The following is a 19,000-nucleotide window of genomic DNA, read 5'->3' as shown; positions in this document are numbered from 1 at the left end:
ATTCCCTTCTATTCCTCAATACACAAAGTCTTTATCACAAAAGGATGCTAGACTTTGGCAAACATTTTCTCTGTATGTACTTAGATGATCATCTGGTTTTTCTCTAGTTGTTCACATGATAGATTATACAGATGAATTTTCAAACGTTAGATCAACCTTGGACTTCCGGGACAAACTCACTTGGTTCGGATGTATTATTACTCTTTTGTATACTGTTGGATTTCATTTGCTAACTTTTTATTTTTAAATCTTTAAATCGATGTGGGTGGTGATGGGTAGTAAGGAGGGCACATATTGCATGGTGCACTGGGTGTTATACACAAATAATGAATCATGGAACACTACATCAAAAACTAAGGATATACTGTATGGTGACATAACGTAATAAAAAATTATTATAAAAAATAAAAAAATAAATCGACGTGGGGCTTGATCCCAGGGTCCTGGGATCATGACCTGAACTGAAGGCAGATGCTTAACCAACTGCACCACCCAGGCACCCTTCATTTGCTAACTTTTTAAAAGAATTTTTGCATTTATGGTTCATGAAAGATACTGGTCTGTAGTTTGGTCTGGTTTTGATATTGGAGAATGCTAGCCTCATACAATGTGTCAAGAAGTATTCCCAGACCCTCTTCACCTTTTGAAGACCCTAGGTAGAACTGCTAGTAATTCTTCCTTTTTGTGCTTGGAATTCACCAGTGAAGTCTCGGCTGGTTTTCCTTGTGGGAAGGTTTTTAAATACAAATTTAATTTCTTTAGTAAATAAAGGGCTATTCTAATTAGTTCTTCCTTCAGGGACTTTCGGGGCTTTTCAAGAGTTTGCTCATTTCTTCTAAATTGTCAAATTTACTGCCAGAAAGTTGTTCACCATTCCCCTAATGCCCTTTTACCGTTTGTGAGATCCGCAGTGCTATGCTCTATTTCCTACTGGCTTCCTCTTCCCTACATTGTGGCTGGAAACTCTCCTGGCCGTAAGCTACGGCTATCACAGGGATCACCTTGCACTGTTTTCCCTTCCCTCAAAAATCACTGTCCTGTGCCGCCTGTTATCTAAAGTCTGAAAAACACTGTTTCATTTATTTGTCCCATCTTTTAGAGGGCACATATGGCCCCTATTATTTCATCATGGCTGAGAACAGAAGCTTTTTATGTTTTATTATGGAAAATTGCAAACACACATGAAAGGCGAGAGAACAGTATATATAGTAAGCCTTCATGTACCTGTCACCCCGCTTCAACAAACCTAAACTCATGACCAGGATAGTGTCCTGTATACTCTATCTAGACTCCCTTCTTCCCTGGAGGATTTTGAAGAAATTCCAGACATTCTATTTCCTTCATAAATATTATAACAATGTATTTCTGACTCAGAAAAATCCATAACCACATTCTCAAACCTAAAGATATTGACAATAAATGCTAATATTATTAAATATCGAGTCAGTATTCAAACTTCCACTTCTTAGGAAATTTTTTTTTTTACAATTGCTTTGTCCAAACTGGGATCTAAATTATGTCCGTACATTATATTTGGCTAATATATTTTTAAGTTCTTTTTAACTTAAAGGTTCTCTCTCCCCTTTCTCCTTTTCTTAGGTACTGCACTAAAGTAGGCACAAGTCTTACGTGGCCATTAAGCACTTAAAATGTGGCTAGTAGGACCGAGAAACTGAATTTTTAGTTTAGTTTAAATTAATTTAAAATTAAAAACCAATACTCCAGCTATTAGAAAATGTTTAGTGAGAACAACTTGGGTACGTGAATTTACTTTTTTAAGTTTTTCAAAACAGGATCAAATATTTCTGATGACAATTTTTCATCTAAATTGAGATCTAATTATAAAATAGGGTATTCTGAAGACTTGAAACTGGTAGTTTTAGAGCAGTGGTTCTGACATGGGAGCACTTTTGTCCCCCAGGGCACATGTGGCAATGTCGTCACAACTAGAGTGGGGAGGGGTATGCTGCTGGCATCTAGCGCGTACAGGCCAGAGATGCTGCGCTTAGACGTTCTCCAATGCACAGGACAGCCCCCGCGCTAAGAGCTCTCCAGTGTAAGATGATGGCAGTGCTGATGTCGACACACCCTGTGCCAGGGGCTTAGCCAGACTGAAACTTGTTCACAAAATAATTTCACGTTCTGTCTTTTCGTGGGTCTACATATGAATGTCTGGCTATGTTTCTATGACGGCACAGCTAACGTGATCCGCTGATTCACTGGCGGCTGCAAAGTAGGGACACTCTTACCGTAATTCCCTCATACTGATGATCTGAAATGCTTCTGTAAAGAGGAACTTCTCTTACTAATCCTAAGTAATATATCACATAGGAAATTCTGAATAAATGCTAGATTCTTTGCCATTTTTCAAAATGAGCTTGTTCTCCAGGATCCTTCAAAGGTGACCAATATGACTATTTTTTTAAGTGTCATTATAATTTCATAAACATAGATACTTTTGATATCTGGGTCTCTGTGATTGAAGAAAACCCCCTGGGCTCTTCGTCCTCTTATTTAAACCTTGCTCAATCTCTTTCTTATAGACCTATCTCTCACATTCTGCACCATATTGGAACCTGGAAATAATCCCTTTTTTAAGAAGATGAGTTACATCCTTTTATACTTAATGACAAGATTGATGTTTGGCCTTAGTTCTGCTGTTTTATGTCATACTTATTTTTGTGGCATACATGTATATAAATAAAATACCTAATCTTCAGTGGTATGATGTGTTTTATCTTCCTCTCCTTTTCTTTGCATATCTTTTGGTATTTAGGGAAGTTTGCACAAATACCTTATATAATGTCCTATGTCCTTTATATCTTTTGGAATACTGTCTGTGGTTTCCCACTACAAACAATATTGAAAATCTCCCTTATTTCTGTGACCCAAAGCACCCACTCTTCCTGATAATACCTATGGGACAATCAGGAAGTATATTCTATTGTACTTCAGTTGTCTATCTTCTCCCATTTTTAGTGCTGTGTCAGCTACACTGTCAGCCTTATAACCATGTAAGGCCAGTTTTCCAGTCTCTTTAGTCTACCGCGTGGTTCTAGTTCTCATAAGCAGCGTGCTTCTGCAAAGTAGCTCAGTTTGGTTTGAGAGTTCCCAGGGCTTGGACCACCACTGCACCATCCGACCTTTCTAGAGCCTATAGCACCTCCCACTTCCAGCTGTTCTCAAACTGATCTGCTGAGCTTTCCACACCTAGTGGGGCCTCCTTTGTTTAGAGAGGAGAACCTGTTGGTGACCTCATTTCTGGGTTCTCTGAGCTTTCCCCGTTTACCACATAGTGACAACACGCTAGTCATGCTGCTGCTGCTGACTTAATCTTACCCACTGATATTCCGGAGTTCACACATGTTGTGTAATAAAGAATTAGGCCTTTGTCCCTGGTTTTTGGGAAGGAGACTCTATAACCCTAGGAATTTTCTGAGTGATAGGTTACTCATGAGCCTGCCCCTGCGTTCAAGCTTAGGAGATGACTCAAGAGGGGGATAGACAATGCCAGAAAGACAAATCGTGTGATGAGAGGGTTGGGGCACTGAGTCATAGGGTTATTCTTATTCTTGAGCCTTCCAGGGAGAGGGGCTAGAGACTGAAAGGCAGGCTTGTTGGGGACTGTGCCCTTACCCTGAACGGTCTGCTGCTAACGCTGGGCGGGTATGGGGGAGTATGCTGCAGGACACCAGCAAGGGTACTTAGAAACTTGGCTTTGTTGTATATGTTGTCCATGGGTTTGTGGCTGTTATCCTAGTTGCTCTTCTATTTTTGGGAAAGGATATGGAAGACTCAAAAACTATGCCGCTGTCACTAGCAGTTCTTCTTTGGGATTTTCGTTAACTTTAGTGCATCACATTTCACCCCCTGCACGCTATTTTAACACTTACCATTTCATAGATCGATATTAACAGAAGATTAAATCACCACAACTGTACACTAAGGCCACGCTCGGTGATGACGGTAACTCATCGGCAGTTTACGGGATGTACAGAGTGCAGTACACGCTACCAGCTGCTACCTGCTGACAGCGTCGCTCTGATTCATACGGGTTAGGAGAACAGGTGGGGGACTCGGCCTGTCACATGACTACGTGAGGTACTCTAATTACTGCCACACCTCCCGCAATCACATAACATAAAATGCACAGTACAGTGTTTCAAAGAATGGTTCCTCAAGAGAGCATGTAACACAATGCATATTCCAAGTGACAATACAGGTTTTCAAACTGGTCTGAGGCTGGAACCTCATCATAAAAAGATAAAAGCAAAGACTGTACCTCTGAGACACGGAGCTGTGATGAAGCAGCCATGTAATCGGATTCTAACTTGTTCTGCTCAGAGATCACTGTAGTATTTTGAAGAATTAAATCAACTTTTTGTATATGCAAAGAAGTACAGATCTAGGAACAGAAACCCCTAAAAGTTTAATTTGTTTTACAACCAAGAAAAAAAAATAGTTTTTAAAAATTCATAAACCATGAAAAAAACATTTTTCTAATGCGACTGATATTTCAAATAGTTCTTTTTATAACTATTTCTTACAAGAGAATTTTTAGATGTTTTTCTGTGTGTTTAATTGAATCATTTGGAATATAACTTAGCTCAATGAGTACTTTGAGCCAATTTATTGACCTATAATGAAAAATGTCAAAGTTAAAATTATTGATAGTAAAATCTTAGCAAGATATTTTAAAAAATCTATCTACTTATCTACCTGCTATAAAAAGTGACTAAAATTAAGAAAATGCCTTACCTTTACAGAGTTTGTTAATTCAGTAACAAGTTTTGCTTTTTGAACATTTATTTCTCTGATTTTGGTACTTGCTTTACGCTCTTCCTCTTCAAGGTTGCAAGCATCTTGTTCCATCAGCTTTAAACTGTATGAAACACATGATGTTGGAGAAATCAGTTAACACAAGGATTAAGCCCAAATCCTTAGGTCTCCTGCTATTTGATGGGCTTTTCTAGCAATGATACTCAGACATAAAAACTACTAGCCTCTAGATTAAACAATCTTGTTATGTAACCACTCAGGATCAAACAGTATTTGTTGAGATATTATGTGCCCAGCACAGTTTAAGTCATGATGGTGGTAATGGTGTAGGATCTGGAGTCAGAAAGATGGATGTCAATCTCCTCTTTGCCACTAATGAGCAGTATAACTAGACAAGTTACTCTTCTGAACTTTAAATTGGAAAAAATAATAGTACTTCCCCTAGAGGGCTATGATGAAAATTTAAAAAAGGTAAAATATTTAACACACTTAGTACAATGCCTGGCCCTTAACTTATTAATGAGTATTAGTTACTAACCATTGTTATTAATGTTATTTACACACAGTTCCTTACCTAAAGTAGCTTAATTGGGGAGATTTGATTAACAGATTAAAAATATATAGCGAAAAGACAATACAACCCTAAAAATTAATACTACTTTGCTATTCACGGTGAAGACACTAAGGATCAGAAGTTACATTACCTACGATCATGTATAGTAGGTGGTTGAGATGTGTCTGACACCAGCCCAAGTTCTTTCCACCCCCACCGTGTTGCCTCCAGGGTAAAAGCAAGAACCCAGTTTGGAAAGAGTAACACACAAGAATGAACAAGTTCACCGGATGCTGTAGAGAGGGGCCTGAACAGTACATGGAAGAGAGAGTAGGGGAGGCCAGGGAGATGAGGTGAAATGGGTTAAGTGAAAGGAGACTGGAAAAAGTTGAAAGGCAATCTCAAGGAAAGGAGTCTTGTAACTAGTGATGATTAACTACAGCTATGAGACAGCAGGCTGGTGATGGACATGAAAGGCCCTTTCACTACAAAAATCTGTATTAAAGAGAGAGTTTAGTTTTAGACAGGGGGTCCAGTAGAACAGTCAAACAGGAAAGGTTAAGTGTTTTGTAGTTGATGAAAGATAAGAATGAGGCCAAAGGTGAAGTCTGAAAAGAGGCTTTGAGATGAAAACCTTCCAGGCAGCCAGACGAAATAGTATCTTGCTTTTATAGGTACACTATTACGTTTTCACTAATAGTTAACGGCCAACTGTTTGCTTAAAAACAAAAAACAACCCTCCCCCTGCCCCCCCCCAAAACAGTAAATAACAAATTCTCTTAATGCATTTCATGTATGATTTGATGTAGGAAAACACATACTACATTAGGTCAAGGTGAACAGATACCTTAACTGAAGGCAATGAGCAGTCGTTTATGCCATTAACCATTAATATCGAAATCTTTACAGAAAACAAAAGGGATCACAACAAATAGTCTGAGATAGGCCATGAGAAAAACCTCTGAACTGGAAGCCATGTTCCCTTCTGCTAGAATGAACACCTTACTAGCTTTTATCCCCTCTTATATATCCCAGTTTCTACAAAATATGCAAATACAATAAAACATATAATCAGTCTGAGAATGGTTGTCTGGGCACTCACAGTAAGCTAGCAGTTTTCCTTTAGGATAAGATTTAGACTATTCACATCTTTGTATAGAATTCTGTGGAATATGTGACCATTAAGGCTAAGCAGACATAATTCCAATTGTAACAAGGGAGATGACAGTTGGAGTGGGATAAACCCCCAGATGCCCACTCTCTTCTGTGAAAATCAGCATATCCTCCTCCTTCCTTATTACTCTCTTTCAGAATTGGCGAGAAAACACACAGCCTAATGGTCTGGATTTGATGATCTCACTGCCTGTACCTTCTCCTCTCCTCTCCCACCAATCCAAATTCAATACACCTATTATTCTGGATATATATCTGGGTCAGTTTTTCTAGAAGTGTGGTTCAGAGAGGCCTGTGGGGATTCCTGAAACCATTTCAGGGGAATCATGACCTATTTTCACTGTTGTAAGAAGACCTCAACTGCCCCATTCATGGCAGTGACGTCTGCACTGGTGGTCTAAAAGCAGTGGTGAATAAAAATGCTAGCGCCCTGAACGAATCGAGGTAGTAGTACCACAGCGTACTCAGAGTCGTGAGATTCTGCACTGCTGTGTATTCAAAAATTTCAGCAACGCCAAATTCAATTACTTTTTTTGATGACAGTACAAATTATTAAATTGCAAATCTTAGGTGGTTATTTTTCCTTCAAGTATAATTGACATAACATTGTATTAGTTTCAGGTGTACAACACTGATTTCGTATCTGTATATATCCTGAAATGATCACCACAAAAATCTAGTTAATATTTGTCACCATACATAGTTATGAAAGTTTTTCTTCTGGTAAAGACAACTTTTAAGATCTACTATCAGCAACTTTCAAACATGCAATACAGTATTAACTACAGGCACTCGCCATACATTACCTTCCCATGAGTCTTTATTTTATACTGGAAGTCTGTACCTCTTGATCACCTTTACCAACCCCCCCCCAAACTGTTCTCTGTATTTATGTGTTTTTGTTTGTTCATTGGTTTTTTAGATTGCACTGGAAGTGAAATCACATGGTATTTGATTTTCTGATTTATTGCACTTAGCATAATACTCTCAAGTTCCGCTCATGTTGTCACAAAAGATTTCATTCTTTTTAATGGCTAAGTAGTATCGCAGCGTGTGCACACAGATGTGCACGTGTCTGTATCTCACTTCCTCTTTACCCGTTCATCCATCCATGGACCCTGAGGTTGCTTCCATGTCTTGGCTCTTGTAAATAATGCTGCAATGAACAGGAGTGTGCAGACATCTTTTCAAATCCGTGCTTTCATTTTCTTTGAATAAATATCCAGCAGTGGAATTACTGGATCGCGTGGTAGTTCTATTTTTAATGTTTTGAGGAACCTCCACACTGTGTTCCACAGCGGCTGCCCCAGTTTGCATTTGCACCAACAGCGCACAAGGGTTCCTTTTTCTCCGCATCCTCGCCAACATTTGGCATTTCCTGTCCTTTGACAACGGCCATTTTGACAGGTGTGAATAATCTCACTGTGGTTTTTAAATTTCCCTGATGATTAGTGATATTGAGCACCTTTTCAGGTGCCTGTTGACCATCTGTACGTCTTTGAAAAAACGTCTATTCAGATTCTCTGCCCATTTGTTAATCAGAGTGGGGTTTTTTGCTACTGAGTTGTAGGAATTCATTACATTCTAGATATTAAACCCTTACCGAACACATGACTTCCAAATATCTTCTCTATTCCATACCTTGCCTTCTTGGTGTGGCGATGGTCTCCTTTACTGTGCGGAAGCTTTCAAAAGTTTGATGTAGTTTCATTTGTTTATTTTCACTTTTGCTGCCGAGGCCTATGGAGTCAGTTCCAAAAAACTTACTGCCAACACCCATGTCAAAGAACTTACTGTTTTCTTCCATTAGTTTTAGGATTTCAGGTCTTATATTAGTCTTTAATCCATTTTGAGTTGATTTTTCTGTATGGTGTAAGCTTGTGGTCCAGTTTCAATCCTTTGCATGGGGCTGTCCAGTTTTTCGAGCACCATTTATTGAAGAGACTATCCTTTCTTCGTTTATTCTTCTTTTGTCACAAGTAATTGACCATAGATACATGGGTTTATTTCTGGGCTCTCTATTCTGTTCCAATGATCTATATGTCTGTTTTTATGTCAATACCCTGTATTGATTCATACAGTTTTGTGATATAGTCTGAAATCAGGGAGCGTGATGCCTTCAGCTCTGTTTTTCTTTCTCAAGATTGCTCTATTTGGTATCTTTTGTAGTCCCATAAATTTTTAGGATTCTTCTAATTCTGAAAAATGCCACTGGAATTCAGAAATGGATAGGAATTCCACTGAATCTATAGACTGCTTTGGGTAACACGGACACTTTAACAATATTAATTCTTCCAACCCATGTTCACAGAAAATCTTTCCATTTATTTGTGTCATACTTAATTTCTTTCCTCGATGTGTTATAGCTTTCAGTATACAGGTCTTTTCACCTCCTTGATTAAATTTATTCCTAAGCATTTTCTTTTTGGTGCAATTTTATAAATTGGACTGTTTTCTTAATTCATCTTTGAATTGGTTGTTAGTAAATGAAAATGCAACAGATTCTTACATGCCGACTTTGTACTCTGCACCTTAACTGCATTTGTTGATTAGTTCTACAAGTTTCTTTTGATGAGTATTTAGGGTTTTCTATGTAAAATCATGTCATCCACAAATAGTGCCGGTTTTACTTCTTTCCAATTTAGGTGCCTTTTATTTCTCTTTCTTGCCTAATTGCTCTGGTCAGAAACCCTAAGTTCTAATACTATGCTGAATGAAAGTGGGGAGAGTGCACATCCTGGTCTTCATCCTGAGGTTAAAGGAAAGTATTTCAGCTTTTCACTGTTGAGTATGAGGTTAGCTGTGGGTTTGTCATATATGGTCTTTATTATATTGAAGTATGTTCCCCTCTATGCCACATTGTTGAGTTTTTATAAAAAATGGATGTTGTATTTTGTCAAGTGCTTGTTCTGCATCTATTGAGATGACAGTATGTTGTGTTTTTGTGGCTTTCTCTTTTATCCAGACATATCCATAGTACATATAGCACCTGTATATAGAAAATTTGTGCCCATACAACATTATTATTCCATCATTCTCTGAAAAGGGAGAGGGGCTTGGGAAGGGGCCTACTGAGTCTACTAGACTATCTTCATGGTAAGCAAACCCCTGAGGTGACAGTGATGTGCCCTGTAACACCTGAAAACAGGTATAGAACCACTAGGTTAGTAATACTGTTGGTGCCTGTCTGACTGACCGGAGACCATGTTTCATAGCTAAGCTTAATATTTGGCAATACACTTTTTCCTATCAAAAACTAGCTGGGAAAGTCCAACACTGTCAGAGTTGGCTATGGCCCCATGATCATCTCCCACTGGCTGGTGTTTAATGTATACATGCAGCACTAAGCAACATTTTCGCTGCTAATTCCAGGAACTAGAATATTCAATACTGCTTCTTGTGAAATTGCTAGGACTTGTCCTTGCTTCAGATCCTCTGAGCAACTCTTCACGGCCAACCCCTTTCTCCCTTGAGGTCAGAGGAGGCGTATATCCTACTGTGGTTGCACCTTAGAAGAACAGGTCAAACTGTCAGTCCTGTGCCGACTCAGATGCTGCTGTTGCTGAAACTGGTGTTGCTGGTGATGGGATTGAGGGAAAATGCCCTGTTGCAGTGGAAAAGCAGCAGAGAGGATAAGCTGGTTTCAAGGTTGCTCCACAGGAATCCTTCGAGTCGGTAAAAGTCACTGCTGCAGTAGTTGGGTCAGCTGAGCCTGAGATGGTTGCTGAACTACCCCAAGCTTCCCTTCCTGGGAACTGGGCTGTCTGTCACCGCTGGGGTTGTGGAACAGAAGTGGGGGCAGGCAGACCCACTGACCCAGAAGCATAGTGCGAAGTACCAGGACCACCCCACAAGCTACAGGAGCAGTTACTAATTTAATCACTGATCCCAAGTTGCTGACCTTGAGAAAATCTTCCAGGTCCTGAACGAATGTCGTTACCTCTGGGTTCTGTTTTGTGGCACACTAGATGGAGTCTGGACCCTGCTTCCAGCTATGAAATCATCAGAGCGGCATACAGTACGGCTCTAAGAGTGCTCTGGGTCCGACTAGAAGGAGGTGTTTACTGACAGTGCCAGCTCAGAACGTTCTGTTGACTCTGATTTGATGGACTTTTGTAAAGTCTGCCAGTGTGTCCGGTATTCATTCCACTTGGTTAGGGTGAACAACCTGGTCCTTAGCACGTATAGGTAAAAGTTGCTGGATGTTAGATGAATTTCCAGAATAAAGTTGAATGGAATCAAAATTCAATCCAGGGCTTGATTGTCATAAAAACATCTGCAGCCCTTAAACATGGACCATTTGAAGTTGTTCTTGAACTTTTCTTAGCTCTTCTTGTGGCCGATGAGTATTGGCCTCTGTCATCCATGTCTGTTGCCCCAACTGGTCTTTCAGATGCTGCATGGCTCATAACTGAGCTAAAAACAAACTGAGATATGCCTTAAGGAACTGGTAAATTTGGAGCTTGAGACATCACTGGCTGTATCAATGACTGAAAAACAGACTGAACAATGCCCTTCTTTGTTATCTTTCCGGGAGCTGGTATCTAGTGTCTGGGAGGAGTGCAAGTATCTGCTGGGTCTCTGTTGGTGTTGAGGAAGGGTCTGAGACTGCTGCATGAGATGATTTTCTTGAACTCTGGAAGGAAGCAGAAGGGGCTGGGCTGTGATCAAACCTTTCCAATGCTTCCTTGAGGCTTGACTGTGTCTATATAATTATCAGACCCAGAATCTTGGCTTTGTCAGCAGTTGTCTCAGGAAGAGACTCTTCAATGCCAAGTACTCATCATATTTCAGCCCTAACTTTTGCATAATTTAGTATGGTGTAAGTACGAACAACGAACTCTGGCCTTGAGTTCCACTGAAGATGAATGATACAATGAGTCTGAAGCCAAATCCACTGTGGTCCTTTGATCAGGAACCTGTAATATTATATTTTCCCATACTGCTTTTCCCATATTGCATTAAGTGCTCATGACATTTTTGCAGAATGTTCTGGACCATCCACATGATAACATACCCGGATGTTCACAGAACTTCAAAGGCAAATGTCCTATCATTGCTTGTGACCTAGCAAAAAAGTTCTAAACTGTCTAGATGTCTAAAACTCTTCATTAAGCTTTTCAACAGTACACATCCTTGATGAACTAAGGCATAGCTAATCTGACAGCAGCTACAATACAATCTCGAACATCTTAGGGCCTATGGTGCCTTGTATAGTTCCTTGGAAATCATTCTGTGCTGAACTGGATACACTGATTTGAAATTTCCTATAAATTACCCATATTCACAGGTACATACATGACTCCTTTGGCCTACCGTTCCTCAAAGCACATGACGACAGAATTCTGATTTTAAATATTCAAGTGTTAATGAGTCACTTTTCAGCAGATGGCTAGAGAGTATTTTTTAAACCAGGGAAATGTTCCCTCCCTGGGATAAAATACTTTGGTCCACAAGATCAAATGGTAAATATTGAAGTAATGATGTTATAGTCTCTCAGACACGAATAATATGCTTCCATCAGTCATGATGGTTTAAAAACAAAACAAATATCAAAAGCTTCGAACATTATTTGTGTAAATTCTTCATTACTGAGGAATGTAGGTTTCCAGTCGTGTCAAACAGCCTTGGTGTCTGACTGTTCAGTGATTTGTTTTCAGTAAAAAATCAGTGCTCTTCTGCAGAACAGATTTCCTCTTATTCCTATGTGGAAGTCTCTGGGCTTCCCAGGTCTGGAAGTGTGTTCCTTCCTGAGGTTAAGGAAGTTCGGTTATTTTTTTCTTCAAATATGTTTTCTGCTCCTTTTTCTTCCTCCTTCTGCGACTCCTATAATGTGAAAGTTATTCTGCTTGATGTCCCATTGGCCCCTTAAACTATTTTTACTTTTTAAAATCCTGTTTTCGGGGCACGTGGGTGGCTCATTCAGTTGTCAGCCTTTTGATTTCGGCTCAGGTCGTGATTCTTAGGGTCATGAGACTGAGCCCTGCGCTTGGCGCTGCGTGTGGAGCCTGCTTAAGATTCTCCCTCTCTTTCTATGCCCCCACCCCTGCTCGCACACATGTGCACTCCAAAAAAAAAAAAAAAAAAATTTCTTTTGCTCTTGGGTGAATCCTACTACCCTGTCTTCCACATTACTGATTTTTCTTCTGCTTCATCTAGTCTGTTGCTGGAACCCCTCTGGTGTACTTTTTTATTCAGTTACCATATTCTTCAGCTCTGTGAAGTCTGTTTGGTACTTTCTTACACTTTCTATCTCTTTATTGAAGTTCTCGCTGTGTTCATTCAAGTTCAGTGAGCATTTTTATAACCATTACTTTGATTTCTTTATTAGGTAAATTATCACTATTTCATAACAGTCCTTTTTCGGATATTGTACCTTGTTCTTCCATTTGGAACACACTCTTATTTCTTCATTTTGCTTGGCTCGGTGTTGGTTTCTAAGCAGCAGAGGAAACCACCTTCAACAGGTTTTGAAGTGGCTTCTTGGAGATGAACCCTGTCGTTCCAACCTCCTCCGGCTAGTGGTGGTCACGGGAATCAGACCTTAAGCGGCCTGATTTACTCTTGACAGGTCCCAGTTGTTGAGGGAAGGCCAAGTCCGGTGTTCTGTTCCAGAGGAAGGGATCTCCGTCTATCCCTAGTTTCAGGCTGAAGAGAAGCTAGAAAAGAAGCTAGGACCCTTAGGCAGCAGCTTTTTAGGCGTGCCAATATAGACAGTCCTATGGGAGCACCGTAAACCCTGCTGGTCTACAGACCAGGCAACCTGGAAGTGTCCCCTAGGAAACCGTTGGAAAAATCAGGGCTCCAGATGAGTGTATGAGCTCCTTTCTGGGAGGCACTGGTGAGCTTTAGCAAGGCCAATAGAGTACAAAGATGGCATCTCCTGGGCCATGTGCCCTGAGAACAATTTCGTAGCCTCTCCATGTGTGGTAATCCTGAAGCCCCTGAGGCTGAAGTTCCAGGACCAGTAAGTAGGTCTTTTTCACAGGAAGACTGGAGAGTGTTTCAGACTGCTGTCTATGCAGTGCCCTGGGGATAGTGGTTTGCCAAGATTGTTTCAGACCCCTGGGCGCAGGAACTTGGGGGTGGCATGCACCCACTAGCACTAGCAGGTTAGAGTGCAAAAGTGGCGCCTACCAGAGGCTGAGTCCCAGGAGGAATTCCCCTTAGGCTCCTACCCCTTGGGCAGAGGCTTTTTTACAGGGTTGCTTTTGCACAGGGTCCTGCGGTGAGTCTTTGCATGAGCTCTTTAAGAGCAAAATCTCTGTTCCCTACCGCTGTATTGTTCTCCTATGTATAAGCCCCATTGATTTTCAAAGCCAGACATTTTGGGGACACATCTCTCTGGTGCAGGTCCCAAGGGTTGGGGTTGCTTGACAAGGGGCACAAACTCCTTGCTCCTCAGGGAAAAACTCCATATTTGTGATATTCTTCCCAAGGGCTGGTCACCACACTAGGGGTGTCTGTAGTTCCTACCCTTCTGGCTGTGAACCTGACATCCTTTGTTACAGAAGACCTGTGGACTTAGTTTTCAGGTCTTTTTCAGAGGGAACGCTTTCATATGTAGCTACTGATTTGCTGTGTCTGTGAGAGGAGGGGAGCTCAGTATCTTCCTATGCTGCCATCTTGAACCACCTCCCTGTGAGTATATATCTATCTTCTTAATAATCAGCGTGCTGAAATACAAAGCACACAGTACTTACAGTGCATACCCAAGTACGATGGCTGCCTCAAGGAAAAGCCTTGTGTGACTGAGTTGGGAGCTAGACTAGGTACTTTTTTCATGAAATACCATTTTAATTGGAAAGAACAAAGACAAACTATGGTTATTTAGGCTTAAGTACTTGGCAGATTTTACCCCCCCAAAGTAACAAAGTGAGCCTGTCACTTCAAGAAAAATAACTGCCAATATTTGTCAACAATGACAAACAACGTTTATGTGCCAACTAGAATTTTGGAAAATTTGTATCTACCACTACGAGCCTGACAGCTTCCCAATTCTTAAAGATGCTTCTGGTGGGACTGGAAATCAACATCATTTTTTTTTTTATATTACACAAAATGTGTCAACATTTGAAAGACCTATGTGGCTTGGTGAACCAGCATTCTCTAAAGGACCCACACACGATGTAACAAACTCAGCAGGTAAAACATGCAATTTCAGTGCAACAGACTTCAGTGTCAGAGTAATCTACCTCACTGGTTCAGGCTCCACACTGCAACTGAACTTTACCAAACGCACCTTGGCAGGCTTTGATACAATATTCAACAAGACGATAGACAATTATCCGAAAAGTCTATTAATTAAAGTACTCCTTCCTTTTCCAACTAAAATCTACACATTCTGTTTAGAAAACCGTGGTTTTTCATAAATATTTTACACATTGTCAGTTTTAATTACTGATGTGGTAACTATCAATGATATAAAACCATATAAACAAAACTTCCTCAAGGTCCTCAGTAACTTTTAAGCACGGAAAGGGGTCCAGGGATAAAAACGGCTAATAACACTTAAGATTCACCAACTTTTGCCCTACAGACTAAAACTTTCTTTGGATAAAACATGTTTGTGGGAACTGCATCATCATGACGGGGCCCAGGCACACCTCAGAGATCTTGCAGAGTTGGTTAGAGACCACTGTAATCAAGTGAGTCCAAAGAATTGTGTGGTTTCCCAGTGCATCTGACAGTCATGCTTACACTATACTGCAGTCCATTAAGTGTGCCACAGCGTTACGTCTAAAACATGCTAACCCTTACCTGAGCTTTCAGAAAGTCCTCATCACTGATCACCCCACACATACTGTGAGAATCACGAAAATGGGACACAGAGGCAGAAAGTGAGCAAATGCTATTAGAAAAATGGTGCCAAGAGACTTGCTTGACACAGGCCTGCACAAACATTCAATTTGCTTTAAAAAAAAAAATGCAGTATCTGCAAAGTACAATAAAACAAGGTAGGGCTGCATAATAATATCCTTGTAGTGCCCTGCACCGCCCCGCCCCCCACACCCCTGCCCAAATAGGCTGAAAGATACCTTCCTAGTTTGGAACTAATTTTTTGTTCCAGTTGTCTTTTCTTGGTTTTCCTTTCAAGAAGCTCCTTCTTCTTTTGTCTAAGTTCATTGTCTTTGTGTTCCAGATGTTTGTTTCTCTCACATAAGGCAATCAACCCTGCTTCCACTGCTTGCAATTTTCTATTAATTTCCTATGAAATATTCAAAATTGTTATTTTAAAAACCGTTCTAGTCAAATATTACAAATCCAATTAATACTTTTTTAATACTCAAAATAAAATAACCAACCTTTAGCTGTTCTTCTAAGTGTCTTCTTTGCTCTAGATCCACAGTGACTGTGAGAAACTGGGCTACTTTTAGAGATGTGTTACTAGAAATAACTTTATTTGAATAAAAGGAAGTTTTCACCACATACTTTTCTTCCGCTGTATACATTTGTTTTAACCGGGTTTCTTGTATTACCTGTCACAGAAGTCAAGCAATGTGAAACAAATATTAGTGTACATCTAATAATAATTAAAATATTTTTAAAAGGACTGAAGCATTGGAAAATACAGATCAAGTGAATTCTAGAAGATTAAAACAGATGTACTTTCATTTTTTTTTTTTTAAACTTCTTCAGTAACATCTCTAAAAAGGTGGCTGATACACTTCAGGTTATTATTTTAGAAAATGCTAAAGAAGAGAGAAGGGAGAAAATCCAAACAAAGGAGGCTATTCTTCTACTTGACTATAAAATCTCTCCCAAGTTGTACTTTTGCAGTTTTGCTGGATCTACAGAAGAGATACCAGGAACCAGCTGCCAGGACACGGATCTGTGGTAGCTCAACTAAGTCATTTATTCTCACCTTCCCTCAGTTATACTGTTCACAGATACATAATCACATTTAATTCCTGTATATTTGGAAGACTACTTAATGGAAACACTTTAAGGACCTCAAACCTCCCCCACCTTCTTTTTTTTGCATTTTTTTGGAGAGCTTGTCTCTTTAAACAAAAACTAAAGCACATTCTGAAGACAAAAACATTATGTACTTCTGAATATTAATGAAGAGTAGGCTATCATAATAGGTTTTTTTTTCCAATCTCTGAAGCTTCACTACCAATACTCTTGTGGCTTGTATCTATCCAGAAGTTTATGGTCGAAGTGAAGAGATAAGACATATTTAAGCACACTTAAGTCTAACAGGGTATAATCTGGCATCCACAAATTACTGAATAATTCGGAATGAAGGGAAAGCTAGAAGAAGTTAGGTTTCTCAAGTTCTAATAAATTTAAATTGACAAAGAGGAAAGGGCACTCCCAACAAAAAGGACATCATGACCTAAGGCTGGCAGTAGACAATTTAACCAAAGGGGAGAATCCTAGAAATTAATGAGAACAAGTCCATAAATGGTCTTATATGTACATATGGTCTTGTCCTCTTTTCTAAATGATAGAAGAGAGGTAGACCCACATAGAGAGCCCTAATATTCATTTCCTCAAATGTTCAACATAATGTAATTTTTAATCGAAGACACATGCAATTTACTATAATTAGCTTGGTGGGATTCTGTGTTTTGTTTTGTTGCAAAACGGGGTGGTAATGAGCCCACATTTCTATCTTTTGTCAGTAAAGTATAAAGAGTTCCTAAATATTGTCCTAGGGATACTGGTACACTAGGTACTGAAATTTTAAAACACATTTTCTAATAAATTCAATACAATAACTAGTAGTTGGGTCCTAGATGCATATAAGCAAAAACCACACACACTGGTGTGATGAAAAACCTGTTTTGGATGAAGAGATTTCTTTCCTGTTTCTGCTTGTGATAGAAGCAACACATGTAATGTGAGTCTTGGGGAACTCCCAGAATTAGCAGGATAGAGGAACTACGAGTGTGTGCTACGCTAGCTAGGAAGGAGATCCTATGAAGGGCGCTCATTCAGACAGGAGATGATCTTCAGTGGCAGCTTTAAGAAAGGAAGGGCTTACCAAAACCGTTCTATAGCCCAGCCTACCATTCTAACGTATAACTTCTCTGAAAAATAATCTAGGATACAAGAACTTAAATGATTAAACCATTAATATAATGTCTAAAGATTTGTCAAGCAAGACAGAATGAGGTAAGAGTGCCAGGTGTCTCTCTTCAGGCTTCAGCTTTATTCAATAGATACAGATAGAAAGCACTTACCCTAGGTAACTCCACTCACACCCATCATATAGTATGAGTCAATACTTGCTGTTTCGTGACATTATATTAAAAATGTAAAATACAAAGAATTTCTGTGTGGTTAAAAACAACAGAATGACCTATCTCATAATTTCTGCTTGATTTTTTATGCTAAGAAATGTTAACAAAATGAGGTTCTGGTACTGATTCAGTACTTTCTTACCCGTTCAATTCTCTCTCTGGTCCTTTCAGTTCCTACGGGAACTTCATGAATATGATAATGGCAGCAAAGGAAGCTCATGACAGGATCAGGTGCATCAAATAATTCTCGCAAGTAAGAGAAAAATCCATACTGTCTGAAACGAAAAGCACTTACTAGATTTTTCTTCTTAAAAAAATCATTCACAGAAATCTGAGAGTCGACAAGTGGCAAATAAACAAAGTATAAATTATTTAATGATGGTACAGCAAAAAATTTTGTGTATTTTAAAATCATTTAAATGTTGAGCTACTTCCTTGTCAGAAAAGTTTAACATATTCATGATTACAAACTATTAATCGCTTTCGTTTCTTCCATTGCTTTTATATTTAGAATGTTTACTTATATCCAGAACTAATATATTTATTTATAGCTGTTTCATAACTGCAAATTTTCCATTTCGTCCTTCTGGAAATTAGTTCTGCAATATGAAGTGATGATTTGTTTTACTTCCCAATACCTAACGAACTATTAACAGTCCAATATTATTCCACTGATCTGAAACACCACCACCATATAGTAAGCATTCCATGGTTTGTCTGTTCCCGGATTTCTCCTTATTTTACACTTAAGTAGAGATCCTAAATGGGAATAATACAGCCTATAACATTTATGTGACAGATAATTAAGAGCTAAATGGTTATTCGATATTCAAAGTAACAGGTTAATTCTAAAAATATTTTCGAGACTTACTTTAGCTCATTCAGAGATCTTGAAGGTGCTTTGTCTGCATATGAGCTCTTGGGAGCAATAACGGCATTTACTCTTAATTTTTTATTGTCACGAATCTGAATATAAGGGAAAGAAAGTATTTTAATTACCACATACTCTCAGTCAAAATGATTTTTAAAGTTCTATTCCTACTGGTGTTCATAAGATCAGAAACTGGATATTTAATGGTATTTTCAAGAAAATTTTTCAGTGTGATAATGACACTATTAAATATTCTTACAGAAAGAATTTATCAATGAAAGTAGTAAAAGAAATATGCTCTAACAGTTAAGGAAGCAGTAATACCAAAACTCTTTCAGAAAACAGGCGGAAGTGCAATAGCCATTTCCCAAA

General features: G+C 39.2%; 1 protein-coding gene across 2 annotated transcripts in view; it reads right to left on the bottom strand.

Moving 5' to 3' along the window:
* The window catches only part of SMC5 (structural maintenance of chromosomes 5), an 89,912-nt gene that overhangs the window by 17,701 nt on the left and 53,211 nt on the right, over window positions 1-19,000 (bottom strand). For both annotated transcript variants that reach the window (XM_026519350.4, XM_026519351.4), the window contains exons 12-17: window positions 18,629-18,723; window positions 17,900-18,032; window positions 15,811-15,984; window positions 15,544-15,713; window positions 4,759-4,882; window positions 4,283-4,405 (exon numbers count right to left, since the gene is read on the bottom strand). In XM_026519350.4, the coding sequence (XP_026375135.1) occupies window positions 4,283-4,405; window positions 4,759-4,882; window positions 15,544-15,713; window positions 15,811-15,984; window positions 17,900-18,032; window positions 18,629-18,723 (819 nt within the window). The remainder of the gene's footprint in view (window positions 1-4,282; window positions 4,406-4,758; window positions 4,883-15,543; window positions 15,714-15,810; window positions 15,985-17,899; window positions 18,033-18,628; window positions 18,724-19,000) is intronic.

Source organism: Ursus arctos, unplaced genomic scaffold, assembly GCF_023065955.2.
Source record: "Ursus arctos isolate Adak ecotype North America unplaced genomic scaffold, UrsArc2.0 scaffold_33, whole genome shotgun sequence".
Classification (NCBI taxonomy): Eukaryota; Metazoa; Chordata; class Mammalia; order Carnivora; family Ursidae; genus Ursus; species Ursus arctos.
Note: the sequence above shows the minus strand (reverse complement) of the source record. Positions and strands in the feature narration are given on the sequence as shown.